This window comes from Camelus bactrianus, chromosome 5 (assembly GCF_048773025.1).
Source record: "Camelus bactrianus isolate YW-2024 breed Bactrian camel chromosome 5, ASM4877302v1, whole genome shotgun sequence".
Classification (NCBI taxonomy): domain Eukaryota; kingdom Metazoa; phylum Chordata; class Mammalia; order Artiodactyla; family Camelidae; genus Camelus; species Camelus bactrianus.
In genome coordinates, this window is record NC_133543.1 from 40,231,436 (window position 1) to 40,246,309 (window position 14,874).

Genomic DNA, 14,874 nt, shown 5'->3' on the forward strand with positions numbered 1-14,874 from the left:
TTTTTTTTTTTTTAGATACAGGTTTATCAGCTGAAAATGAGATAGTAACTATTCCACAGGGATTTTGAAAATAAAATAATTCAATAAAATATCTTAGCATAGACTTTAGAATATATGTTAATATATATCAATAAATTTTAGATGATACTGTTAGAGATTATCTATATTACTTCATAATAACACATCTGAAAAAAAACTTACTCCCCACACCTCATCCCACCAATCAGCTTCCCTTCTCATTCTTTAAAATCAGTACCTCCAGTGTTCTTCCTTTTGACTTGGCTTAAAATATTTCTATTATTCTTGACTCATCTCCTAAATGCAGATAAATTTCCATCATTTTTCCCTATGGAATTTTTGTTAAACAAAGACAAATTAGTGAATGAAACGATCTCAGAATAATTTTGTCAATATATATGAGAGGATTTAATCATACACAGTTCCTGTATTTTTCAGGTCAAATGAAATATAATCGTGTTTAACTTCAGGAATGTTTATCAAGCAGAGTGAAATATTACTTGAAATAAAATAATTGCATGACATTATTTTCTAATCCTTGTTCTTGTCTATTGTTCAAAAAGTGACCTATCTAAGGGTAAAACATCAGTAACTCCAAACCTATTAAAATTGGTAGAATATATAAGAATGTAGTTTCTGATTATGACTGATACAAAAATTGATACCTACGGATATCTATGGTCACAAAATGAACCTCTTCTTTACCAGGTTTCTTTATTAATTCTCTCTTATGATTTCTAAGTGGTATGATTTCTAAGTGGGCATCTGGCCAAAGACCTTGATTCCTGATACTCCAAGTGGGTTCAGTCACTTGCCTTTCCTTTTTTCTTTCTTCCTTATTTAGACCTTTATTATACTGTTTTGTAATATGATCAAGCCTTCAAACATTAGATAGTTTTATATAGTATATATCTTGGTATCATTTGTGTGATGTAAATATTCTGTTCCTAGCTGTGGAAGTTTTCTGCAAAGATATATGTAATAAAATTTCCCCACAAGGTCACTGGGCCAGTTGAGGATTTTGCCTCTAGATCTTGGGTCCCTCCATGAAAAGAATGCTGTAGACAGATCATTTTTCACTTAGAACCTGGGAGAGAATCTAGGCTGCCTTAGGAGTTGAGCTATATTTTAGCATAAACCTACAGAGTTTAGTTATCATTTCCTTTCTGAAAATGTCAGTTTTAAGGAAGTTACTGTTTGCATCTCATATGCTATTTGCCTCAGCATTTTTATATCTTAACTTTTTACTTTGCATGATTTTCTTTTTTTTTTTTAATTCAAATAAATTAAAGTCCTATGTAAGGAGATAAGTAACCATGTAGTTTAGGGAAACTTAATAGCTTGACTTTTAAATGCCTGTTATGTCATGGCAAAAGATAAATTCTTTCAGAAGACCTGTATATACTTGTTCATACCAGTCATTCATTTTCTTTTAAAATACATGTACTAAAATACCATATACTTGTGATTATAACTGTGATGTGGCATTTTCACACCTAAAATAAAAGCTGTTCAGTAATAGTTCCCACAAAATGATAGGGACTTTATTTTTCACTTAGGTTCTATAAATAACATAAGAGCAAACGTAGAAGTAAAATTCTCTCACCTTTTACTGCAAAGCATAGAACCAGAACAACTGTTGAATTGCAAATATTTGTTCAGGCTCTGTTCTAAGCCTGCAAGCAAATAAAATGTATTTAAATTTCTGCCAAAGAAGATGTTAAAAAAAATAGCTATAGTTTGTGATTGAGAAAGATGTAGCAACCTATGTAAAAAGTCAGCCTCATGAATTAAGAGGAAAACAAGTTTTCAATTGTCAGATAAAAATGGATTTACTCCATTTTATAAGGTGATCAGTTATGGTTGCATGAGAAATAATTTCCTCAAAACTTTAGACTTAACTAGTAGTCAATCGCTTCTCGGCCTTTTGGCTAAAATCAAGTGTAGACTTAACTAGTAGTCAGGTATTCAAGTGTCTGAAAATATTCAAATAATTTAATTATCATATTTTAATTTACTGGTTTAACAGTTAAATGCAGATAAACCTCTCTGGTAAATGTATTTAGATGTACATCTGACAATGGATAATTTTGCAAAAGTCTAAGGAAAAAACTGGTTACCATTGAATGTGATTTATCAGCAAGCATGTCTTGATTCTTTGTGCATGAATCAGTCATATTCTATATAGTGATTATATATAATTTATTTTAATTTTATTCCCTTCCTACTTTACTAATCAAAATAAGAAGCTCTTAGTATAAATGTTTCAAAGTCAATTTTTGAGTTCATGAGTTGAACTAGTGTATAGATCATCACCCTAAAAGCATATAAAACAATCAGGATTATCATATTACAGAAATCTAGTTCATTAATTATATCCCTTCTCTTTTTGTTGATGACAATCTCTACCGGTGGTGAATAAATTACTAATAGGTATGCGGGCTCTAATTCATTCAAAAATTGACTTCTCCTGCACTATTTTAACCAAAAATAGCACTTCTGCTATTTTAACCTTCCCGTTTTCCTCTTCCTCCATTCCTTCTACTGTTTCTCCAAAGAAGGCATTAAGCATCTACTACCTGGCACTATATTGGATACTAGAGATGCCAAGGTGGATAAGAGTTCTCTTAAGAAGCATATTCTAATGTGATTTTTGCCTGTAACCATGATGAATGAACAAACAGGAACTGTACCCTAAATTCGGGTATAAATGGTTGTGCCCTTACACAGCAGAATGTGTGCATAAGTCTTTCCCCATCCCAGACGGTGTTTTTCTCACATGGTGGATATGGACTGTGAAGCAAACTACTACTCATTTTTCAAGACTAGGTTTAAACATGGAGGTTGATAGGATTGATCCTTCACTCCATTGCCATAGCACCTTGTAATTCAGCACCTAGGAGAGTGCCTGGCAGAAAGGCAATGTTTGACATATTAATAAGTGTTAAGTATTACTACTGATTGAAGTCAATTATGTAGGTCATTGAGATATTTATAAACCTAGTAGTCGAGGAACATGGATGTGTGTGCATGAGTGCATGAAAATAAGACGTATTTAAAAGACAATACATTAAAATAGACAAATCAGGAAAGACTTCATAGAATTAATGACATGAGATTGAAGCTTTAAATATAAGGGTTTATGTCAACAGGTAGAGAGAAATGAAAGAGGATATTGCAAGCCTTTGAAATAGCGTGAGCCAGATAGTATGTGTGGAAAACAGTAGTTACTAATAGGAAAGTTGTCCATTTAGGAAAATTGGAGCAGAATAGCTAAGAGCTTATAAAGACTGGCTCTGGATTTGGAGGGACTGAGTTTGTATCTGGGACTACAACCATCCTTCGTCTTGTGATACTGGACAAGCTACTCCCCCTCCTGACACCTCAATATCACTATCTGTCATGTGAAAAAAGAGTATTATGTATTTCATAAAATGGTGGAAGAATTATATGACAATACATAGAGATAACATTTAGGATCTGGCATATATTTTTTACTATGTGCTGTGGTTATTGTTGTTGAGGTTTTTAAAGAGCAAAGCAATAATGGTAACTTAGATTTTGAAGGAGCTAGGAAGACGCTCTAGTAAGTATGGGCTTTGTTTTTTATTTCTTAATTAAATTTGTTTATTTACTTATTTATAATATCACAAAGTTTAAAAGTTACTAAGCCCCGCCTTCTAATATCATCATATTAAGGGTTAGGATTGAAACCTATGAATTTTAAGGGGACGCAAACAGTTTAGTCCATACACTGCACAAAGTTGTTATGAATGACATTTTAAAGCAGAGTTTTAGGAATATCTTTAAAAACAGGGTGTTTAATCTAAACATTTAATTATTGTAATTTGTACGTAACATTTTTAAAAAGTTGACATGTGTTACTGTGTCGACAACATTTCGAAAGATTTTCTTCCCTATGACTAGGGATAATGTTCACCAAAATAATTAAATTCCAGTATTATCTGAAAGATAGTCTGCTTTCTTTTAAGCTAGAAATTTATTACATTTTCCCTTTGAAAAATATATTTTCTGTATTTCAGAATCAAGCTCATAGGGTATTTCCCAATAGTAATTAGGTTACATTATACATATACCATTAAGATGTTTTGGAAACTAAACATCATACCTTGACAGGAGAAGAGAATGGCATAAACAGATTTGATTCTATAATTGTCAATGCAAAAAAGCATATTTAATAGGTACCTTGAAGGAAAATAGGAAAAGATGTGCTAAGAATGGAACATTTCCACCGTTAGGCTAAGGGAATGATAATCAGTTGAAAGTGTATTGGGCAAATTCTGCAGCGCTTCGGTATGAAGTCAGAGTGGAAAGCTGAAGAGAGTGCCATGTCAACAAAGCACAGAAGTTAACTGTATTTTGAGGGGAGTGGTTGCTACTATAAAGGTAGTCGCTTTTATGCAGGACAGACCAGGCTGACAGTGCTAGACTTGACTCAGTTCATAATGTGTATAATAATTGGCCTTTCCTCATACTCCAGATAAGTGAAGATCACATGGTCTATATCAAATTAATAGGAACTAGCAAGGTGAAAACTATTTCATTCGCTTTGAGTTGATTCTAAGAGATGAAGTGATCCCTAAAGAATTGAAACACATCAAAAATAACCTTTCAACTAATTGGAACTCCAATAATAATAATGATTGATAATAGCTACCAATTGTTCAACCTTTATTATTTATCAGATAATATGGTCGACCCATTAAATAGGTTATATGATTCATAATTACAATAACATTATAAAGTATTATTCCTTATTATTAACCATGCTTTTTAGCAGTCAAAGTTCAGATCATTGAAGTAATATGCCTAAGGCCTCACTAATAGTGTATGATTAAAACAGCAGCAATCTCAAGTTTATATTCAAAGCCCATGTTCTTTTGCTTAATATTAGCTTGATTCTCTTAAATGTATTTTCAGCAGTAAAACAATGAATTCTCTGTCATGTTTTCCATCTGCTGTTAACTCTTACCACTTGCACTTTTACTCTTTTCTGGGAATCTAACATTTTGCTCTATTGGTCATGGTTAAAAGTCTATTTTCCTTTCTTTTGTTCTTCAGGGAACCTAGAAACCTAAAGTAGTACATCTGAAATCTTTATTGCTAAATTTCTTATTGACACTTTCTCTAACAAATATAAATGGATTTTACTTCTTGGTTTTTTTTTTTTTCCCCAGACTTCTCTGACCGAGCTAAGGCAATTATAGCAAACTGATGTCTGAGAACACATTGTAAGACCAAGTGCTTGTAAATAATAGAGGATAATATTGGATTGAATGTATGCCAGAAACCTCTACTGCTCACTAAAAATCTGTCTGAGCAAAATGTGTTGAGCTTTAAAGGGATTCCATCTCTTTGAAAACTGCAGTTTCTGGAAGCCATTTATATATTCTTAGTAGCTTTGCGACCTATATCCCAGAAGAGCCTGATGGCATAACCTTAGTTTTATTGAACAGCACTGTACACAGTGTCTTTATGTTTTATAAACAAGATTTAAAAAAGGCCAAACATCATATGCCTCTTCAGAAAGCTTATAGTTTAAATTTGGGCCCAGCTCAGTGCAACACAATAGAGAGCGTGCAGAGAATGCCAAGTGAGCCTTTCAGTTATTACATCTTGGGGGATGAGTGAAATGTTGGAAGTACTTTAGGGAAGACGCAGCTACAGACCTTATTCAATAATCCTCAGAGCAATACAGAGTGGACTAGGAAATTACTTTGTGATATAGTACATCCTATGCGTGCTAAGCTATTAGTCAATTCAGTTATAAAAACCACTACCAATTTAAAGAATAGATTTAAAAAAGAAAAAAATATATTACTTGGCTGAATTTTTCATTTGTGTGTGTGTATGTGTGTAAGTGAAATTTGTAGTTTTATAGCCTGTTTTTAGGGACTTCTGGATGAAAATGACCAATGTTTACTGTACAAGATATAATATATATATATATATATATATATATATATATAAAATTTAATTTTATTTAATTCTCAGATTGTCCAGGTAAAATAGGTAGGGTGAGTCTTCATTTTATAGATGATGAAATTAAGGCTTTGATCGTTTTTTTAAAGATCATACATTAATTAGTGGCATACTGGGGTTCACACACCTTCCTCAAAGAGCTGTTGTGAAGATTCTGAACAGTACTCAGAAAGAGATCTGACACGTAGTAGGCCCTATAGCAATGTTACTTCTTCTTCTTACTGTTACATCACTTATTGAAAGAGATTTGCATTTATTTTTCTTTTTGTTTAGTGCACACAAAGAAAGCACAGCCACAGCCACCCTTATGGAGAATTTCCTCGCTCTCTCTCTCCCTCTCTCAGCAACTTCTATACTGAGTAAGGTTTAGATGAAGGCTCTGCTGTGCAGAAGTTATTGATTGTTTGGTATTTTCTGTGTCATGGGACCCAGACATTCCCCTTGGCCTGCAGTTATACTCTGTTTAACCCTCTCGTAGCCCCCTCAAGTAGGTACTATCTCTGCCCAGAAGAAACAATAAAGAATAACAGAGGTGGAGGTATTCTGAAAGTTTAATTAAAGACTTGTCAAATAACAACTCACTATGCCATTTTCACTTACAAAGCTTTCCGACTTCTTACTTGAATGGAGGTTCAATTTAGTTAAGGAGATGGACTTAACGGTGTGAAGGCAGAATCAGAAAAGACAAAAATGGAGAGATTAGACTGCATTGTCTCTTTAAATTGAAACTGACTCTAGAATGAATTAGACTAAACAACAATATACAGCCTTTTTGTCCACAAATCAGTGCACAGAATAAGTCATTTTTTTCACAAAATGTTTTTCATACAAGGATTCAGAAGTCCCAGCTATTTGCAGTTCCAGCAGCATCTGTTACTTTGCCATTTCCCACAGAGATGGGCTCGTGTTGATTTTCATCACATTTGTTCAAGTCTGGGATCTGGTTAAAACATGCAAACAGTCGCATTGCCAGTTAAGAGGTGTGATCGTGCAGTGTCTTTTGAATAATGCTATTCACCTGCATTTATGTTGCTTCAAATGGCATTTGTCATTATGAATCTAAGCATGGATTACTTTTAAATAAATTGCCTTAGCATAAGAAATATCACAAGATAATGCATTCTAGAAGGAAAAATACTATGAAACATACATGTTCTTAGAAAACATAACTATACTTACGTTAAATCTTCTCAACTGAAATCAGTATTCTATTTTTTTCCACACCATTTTGGGGTAACTTTTGTAAAAAGAAGTAGTTTCTCAATTATACCTTAGCATGTGGTCTAAACTGCAGATTGACCATCATAATGTTTCCTGTTATCCAGTTTATAATGCTTCCATATTGTTATCCATATGTTGATTGCACATTAATATTCTGAGGGGAAACCAAGACTTTAAAACGATGATGTTATTGAATTGGAAATGTCTGTAAAAGGAACAGCAGAAGGACAAACAAAGGTTTTAAAGTGCTGGCAAATGTTCTTTGTAAAATTACCAAAGTATTACAATGGGTTGTGGTCACTCAGTTTGCTGAGGCCTTTTTAACACACCTCAAATTTCCAAACTTAGTCTCCCCTGCTATTCTAGCTAATTAGGTTGAAAATGGTAAGAAACTCTAAAAATTAGGAAGATGAATAATGTATCTTTTTTATATTTTTAAATATTTTGAATGTTTAATTGACTATTTCAAAAGAGAACTGCTATCTGATATCTTGCAAGTTTTAGTTTTCTATACTACTAATATGGGACAAGTTACTAATATGTCAAAATTCTCCACTTATATTAATTCATTATCACTAATTTCCAGGAAAAAGAGCAAATGCAAATGATCACCCACAGAATGATTTTCAAAAGCAGTTATTACTGAGCATTGTGTAATACCAAGCACTCTTCTGTACACTTTACTTATCTCAAGCTCTCTGCAGCCTCATCAGAGAATATTATTATGCCTACCATGTGGAAGAGTAAACTGAGGCTCAGAGAGCTCTGAAGAATTTTCACAAGATATTTCGTAGTGTGATTGGAAGCCAAATTTATATATTTTGCAATTATTTAAAAATGTTACCTCCCAAGTATTAGTTTGCTATGGAAGGAAGTAAAGTCAATTTCATATAGTAAAATAAAATTCCCTCCTTCCTGTTCAGTCAGAATAATCCACCAACAATGCTTAAAGGTATTTTTATGTGAACAACACTTGAAATACCTGTTCCCATGGTAGATGGCATTGCACCTTAAGCACCTTAATTATCAATGTCCTGTTTCCTCAAAGTGAAAATTTTACAAGATTTTATTTCCCCCAGTTTTTCTTCCATTTAAGTTTCTCTAGTTCTTCTCTATGGCTTCCAATAACTACATAGGAAACAACTCAAGGTAGGCATTGGGGATCAACAATGTGGTTTATTAGAATGATCAGTAATGGGGGCAGAGTTTTGATTTTTAATTTCATAGTCCTTTCTGAATGTAAAGAAAAAAGTCACTAAATATGGGCTAAGTAGTGATAGGAATCAAATTTTATTTCAATAGGTACTCTACTGTTAGAAATAATTGAACAAAGTTCATGATCTGAAGTTACTTGAACTCAATATACATTCATTTTTAGTGACCAAAGGACAAACCCACAAATCTAGGATACAAAGGTAAACACTGAGTTATATTGACTATGTGCCCTCATGTCAGATAATTTCACCCACCATCAATTTTCAATGGCACGAATTTTAAAAATTAAAATGGGGTTGAAAAGGAAGTACCATCACTTAACAATAAATATATATTTGTAATCTTTTTTCTTAAATTTAAATTAATACCCTGGACTGGAAAGATACATAAAGAATTCATGAGAGTGATTGCTCTTGGAAAGAAATTAAAGGATCCTTCTTTAATTAAACAAATAAAGAGTACTTATTTTTTTTATTATTTCATATATTAATGGATAGAAACATCAATATTTGTTCTTTATTCTAGGTAGTTTACTCAATATTTAAATTCCTCAAAATAAAGCCAAGTAAATATATCAGGAAATACATTTTTTATCTTTCTTGAATAAGTGACGATCTGTAATTTTGCCTCATGAAATACTTAGTCAGAGGCTGGAAATCTGAAAATATAGAATGCTACTTACCATGTGCATGTCTATAAAATGTACAAATTACTTTTTAAATTAACTTTGTTATCTTTGCATATAAATATTTCTGGGGGATATTCTTGATATGATAATAATTTTGAAGACTGATGTCTGGTCACTGTCAGACTTCCACCATGACAGTTAAATTGATACATAGTTTACAGTCAGCTTCCTATCCAAAATAATAGAGATATCACGGCAAAGTAAAAGCAACAACAAAACCAGAAGTTGTAATCATTCTGATTTCTTTTTTCTACAACTTCCTAGATCTGTAAGGAAGGAAGTTCAGGATGATTTAACCTCTCTGAACACTAACTAGATTCCTTATCTTTAAAATAGACATAAGAATGTTTTCTTACTAGGATGATATTGGTTAGAATTAATATGGAGAGAGAGCACCTAACACAGTGCCTGAGATGGACATTTGTTTTCTACATAAATTTCTTTAAAAACTATCTGGAAAAAGACAGTACCTATGTCATAACAACTGATTCCTTGGTGATACGTAACTGATAATAATGATAATGTAAGATTTTGGAAGGATTCAATGAGGGATTTCATTTATCTACAATATGGCTTTTGACTTAGGCATTTTATCCTAATTCTAAGTATTGCATCTGTGAATACTAGTCAGGGGGAAAAAGAAAGAATATCTCTTTACCCAAAGTATTCTAGGCTTAACCACAATAAAATTATTTGCAAAATGACAAAGGGAGAATAGAAATGAAAGAAGACTGTTACTATTTGTATAAATTATACTTAACTTTTGAAGAGATGCATTTTAAAAATTCATCTATCATTTTCCATTTTAATAGTCTTTAATAGAAATCTGATAGTAAAACTGGAGTAACGAATTTGGCAACTTACAGAAAATCGTACCTTTTCATTAATATAAAACTGAAATTTAATATATGGTTTTAATTTATTCATGTACTGCCAGTCTTCACACAATGAATATTCAGAGGTTGACTGATGTAACAGTAACAGTCTTCATATATGATTTGTGGGGAGAATACAATTGAGTAAATCAGAACAGCATAAGATACATGATATCCAAGCAACATAATATATAAATAGTGACATTTTTCATCTAATATCCAGCATCTAGTTTCAGAGATTTGTATAGTAAGACTAGAACTTGTCACATCACAGTGGCCCAGATTACCGATTTCAGCATATGGATTTTTAAAACTTGAGCAAAAGTCCATTCTGGCCTTAAAGCTCAGGAGGAAGAGAATCACATTGTACAATGACTTTCCATTATACAACATAGAAATATTTTCAACTTATATTTATTTAGCAAATACTTGGGATAGTTATCTTAGCTCTCATTTATAAACGCCAACCATTTTTAGACATTACATGGCACGTTTTACATTTCTGCACACATAATTTTATTTCATGCTCATAGAAGTCCTATGAGACAGTGGTGTTTTTATGCTTCACTCTGCAGAAGAGGAAAGTGGTACTCAGTTAAGTATCCTTAAGTTTACACAGAGGTAAAGTTTGGATTCAAAATCAGTTTTTGTTTGTTTCCTATATCACGTTGCTTCTTGAATGACGGAAAATGACTACGTGATTTTTCCACTTATCTCCTTATAGAAAAGACATGTGTTATGAAATTATTCTATGCTATTTCTACTTCTTGGTTTATGGATAATAAACAATTAGTTAAGCTTTGATGTATTATTTTCCAAACATGAAGAGTAAAAGTACCCTTTGTATTTTATTGGAAGAAAGTGTATGTATCAAAGCTATTAATACATCACAACTTTTAACATATTCTATTATTCAGTCTCTCAGATAAACAGTCCAAAGCTTAAATAAGAAAGCAAAATGAACTCTTTAGTTCAAACTGCCTTAACCTGTGCTTCTACTATGCATAATTTATCGAGGATTTTCTTTTTGCTTTCAGGGATGACTTGTCAAGCTCGAACGTCATACACTGAAGACGAAGTTCTTTGGGGTCATCGTTTTTTTCCTGTAATTTCCTTAGAAGAAGGATTCTTTAAAGTTGATTACTCCCAGTTCCATGCAACATTTGAAGTCCCCACCCCACCGTACAGTGTGAAAGAACAGGAGGAAATGCTACTTATGTCGTCCCCTTTAATAGCACCAGCCATAACTAACAGCAAAGAAAGACACAATTCTGTGGAATGCTTAGATGGACTTGATGACATTAGTACCAAACTTCCATCTAAGCTACAGAAAATTACTGGAAGAGAAGACTTTCCCAAAAAACTCTTAAGAATGAGTTCTACAACTTCTGAAAAAGCCTACAGCTTGGGAGATTTGCCCATGAAACTTCAACGAATAAGTTCAGTACCTGGCAATTCAGAAGAAAAACTGGTATCAAAAACCACCAAAATGTTGTCCGATCCCATGAGCCAGTCAGTGGCTGATTTGCCACCAAAGCTTCAAAAGATGGCAGGAGGAGCAGCCAGGATGGAAGGGAATCTTCCAGCAAAATTAAGAAAAATGAACTCGGATAGATTCACATAACAAAACACCCCTTCAGGCATTATTTACTGTTTGATTTAGTAATAGTCCCATATCTGGTGGATGAGATCATCCTCTCTAAGGAATCTGAAAGGTACATTTCCCCCGAGTCATATATGCATATTTGAGAACCCTTCCTTTTCAAATATTGCTACTGTGCAGAAAGGAAAAGTTGTGAAGGGAGAACACCACAAGGAGGTTCTTATTAACGGGCATGTATTATCACATCCAGCATGCAATAACGTGCAAATTTTGCATTTAGTTTTATGGCATGATTTCTATATGGTATATTTATATTGTATATTCTGGAAAATGTATATATATATATACATATATATATATATTTAAAGAGGTGGTACTCTCCACAACATTTCTAAAATATGTATTAAGCCAAACATGAATCAATAGCTTTCAGGGTGATAAAACTATATATATATATATATGTGTGTGTGTGTGTATAAAATACAGTTTTATATATACACACACATGTATATCCATAAATATATACACACATACATACATATATATCTGATAAAATTGTGATGTTTTGTTCGAAGTTGTAGTTCTTGTGCATGTTTACTTTATTAGGCTAGGAAGGCTTCTGGCATTAATCATTAACACCAAATATTTTAGCCTTAAATTATTTGTCATTTTAAAATCTGATTTAATGTTTTCTGCTGTTTAAGGTCCTGGAAGAGTTTCAATTGTGCTTTATATAAGGGAGTCACACAAGTCTGTTCTGTTTATGGCCCTGCAGAAATATAACCAGTATTTATTTAACTTGTAAATTTTAAAGCATACCAATATGCTGAAAATTTCTTATGATTTTTAGAAGTTGCTAGTACTGGGGAAAAATAAACATTGCTTATTTTGAGAGTTGTCCCTTTCCTGGGCGAATTAAAGTCTGGAAATCTCTTTTGCATATGATTTAATGCAAATATGAGCTCTGAACAAATGCTGTCATTGTAACAGTCAGTAGCCAAGTTACATTGGATATGTTCGAATCTGTGTGAAACTACATAATTAATGGTCCCTGCTTCAAACTGAGTCATTGGTAACATTTTTATTCTTTTTCTTGGACTTTTGTCATTTTAAAAACTAATGATTTATCCTTATGAGTTAATACAATGAAACAGATGATAATATTTATGCTTAAAATGTGTATGTCTAATTGAGTCTCTTTTTTATGCCATCCTCTTGTTTGTGGCATTTGTTATAAAAGGAAAGACTTTTTTCCTCATCTGGGGAACCTATCTCATCCCATGCCTGTCACTCAATTTAGAAGGAATATTTTGTATATACATGAGAGAATTTAAAACCAGATGACTTGAAGATATTTTACCCTTGTGGGTTTTTTGTTTTGTTTTGTTTTGTTTTGGTAAACGTTCTTTTTATTGGTGTCTTGGATCTCTGGCCTCCCAAAATCATTTTAGCAGTAATATTTTTTGAACCCAAAGGTCTGATTTATGACCCATTAGTGGGAATCAAAACCATTCCTCAGAAGAACACATGCAAAATAAAGATCTGGAATGCAGAGATTTTTATGAAAATTTATAAGTGCTCCTTATCAGATTATCATGGATGGATTTTCCTATAAAACTTCTTTGGGCATTTCAGTCTAAATCTGTCCAGAATTAATCTTTCTCCTCACAAATATGTAAATCTTAATGGCTGGTTTGGACTCTCATCACTTCCCAGTTTTTATCAACCCTGTGATGATTTTATTGGAAAATTATTACATCCACAATTCTATCATTGACTATGATAATACCTTCTGGCTACCTCTTTATCAAATTCTGTAGGTGCAAACATATACCAGGGAATCGTTACTGGCAAAATGATCAACTCTGAGCATCCATCCACTGTGAATGGAGCTGGTTGCCCTACCCATGACCCCCAGACTTTCTTATTTGTTGGATATAGGAAATGAAATAGTAGCTGGGAGAGAAGGGGGTCCAGGGGGCACAGTATATTTATTATCAGTGGAAGATACTGCATAGATCATTTAGTCCAACCACTTAAAACTGAACAGAGCCATACTTTAATTTGGAGAGTCATTTTAATTTGTCTTTGACACCAAGGAGAATATAGGACCAAAAATAAACTCTCCAAATATATTCATTCATTCATTCAACAAAATTTTTGCATGCCTTTTATGTTCTAGACATTTTTAGCTCCTGTGGCTTTGGATATGACTAAGTCAGAAGAGGTCACTGCTCATTCAAACACTGCATTATCGGCAGGAGAGTAGGGAGAGGGAGACAAAAAGCAAATGAGACGATTTCAGAGAGTCAAAATATCAGTCTGAAGGAAGGAAAACAGGCTAACATGATGGAAAATGACTGGGTGAAATAAGATTGATTATCTTAGGAGAGGTGACTGGCTCAGGGAGGCGGTGGTATTTGAACAGAGACCTGATTGATGAGAAAGAATCACTTTGCCAAATTAATTTTTCTTAGTGAATACTATTCCCTTATCTTTCCCACATATGTATGGGAGAGGGATGATTTCTGCATGTAATTGCAGTTTAACCCCTATTGATAAGCTGATCTTAGGTTCCAGTTTACCCAGGAGAGTTTCAGTTTATACCTGTTGTACGTGTGTAATTATTAACAGTGCTCCCTTTCACTCTTACCATGTCCCAGTTTGGATGATATATGGTGACTCTACGTTTTTGTTGAAACTAAATTATGAAGTCTGATATATTTGGATAAAAATAAAGAATTGCTTTTTTCTTCTCATTTTGCTGATTTTTTTTGACACTGATCATTCCAAGCAAAGTCATCTCAGTTTCATACATTTCAGCCTGCAGGACTTCTTATCAAAGTGATTTCCTGTAACATTTGTTCCATCTGTACATGACATGTTTTCCTGGCAGTGAAAAATTATGCATTTTATTGACTGAATGAAAAATAAACCTCTGGTGTTTCCATTTCAGGAATTTGTAAGATCTCAAATCAAAGAAAGTAAAAGTCAACTTAAGTCAAGATAATTTTCAGCCCACCAACGTGATGACTATTGGAAGCAAAATGTAATGTGTTCATTGAACTGAATAATTCAACTTAATGACTGGAAACTAGTCTCTTTCTATGGGATTTTCATGGTATAGCTCCTGTCATGGTAAAATATTTCATTCTATTTATCAAAATGATGTAAATAAAAGAAATACAATTATTTTGATAATGCTTATCTTCAATTTAAATATCCTCAGCAATATGTGAATATACTTTTGT

General features: G+C 33.0%; 1 protein-coding gene across 3 annotated transcripts in view; it reads left to right on the top strand.

The window, feature by feature from the left end:
• KCNJ3 (potassium inwardly rectifying channel subfamily J member 3) overlaps positions 1-14,382 on the top strand; it is a 123,209-nt gene extending 108,827 nt beyond the window's left edge. The window contains exon 2 of one of the 3 annotated variants that reach the window (XM_074363682.1): positions 11,058-11,197. In XM_074363682.1, the coding sequence (XP_074219783.1) occupies positions 11,058-11,063 (6 nt within the window). In that variant the 3' untranslated portion in view covers positions 11,064-11,197. Of the gene's footprint in view, positions 1-11,057 lie in introns of all 3 variants that reach the window. The other 2 variants (XM_074363680.1, XM_010971310.3) reach the window with 2 other exon arrangements.
• The last annotated feature ends 492 nt before the right edge of the window (positions 14,383-14,874 follow it).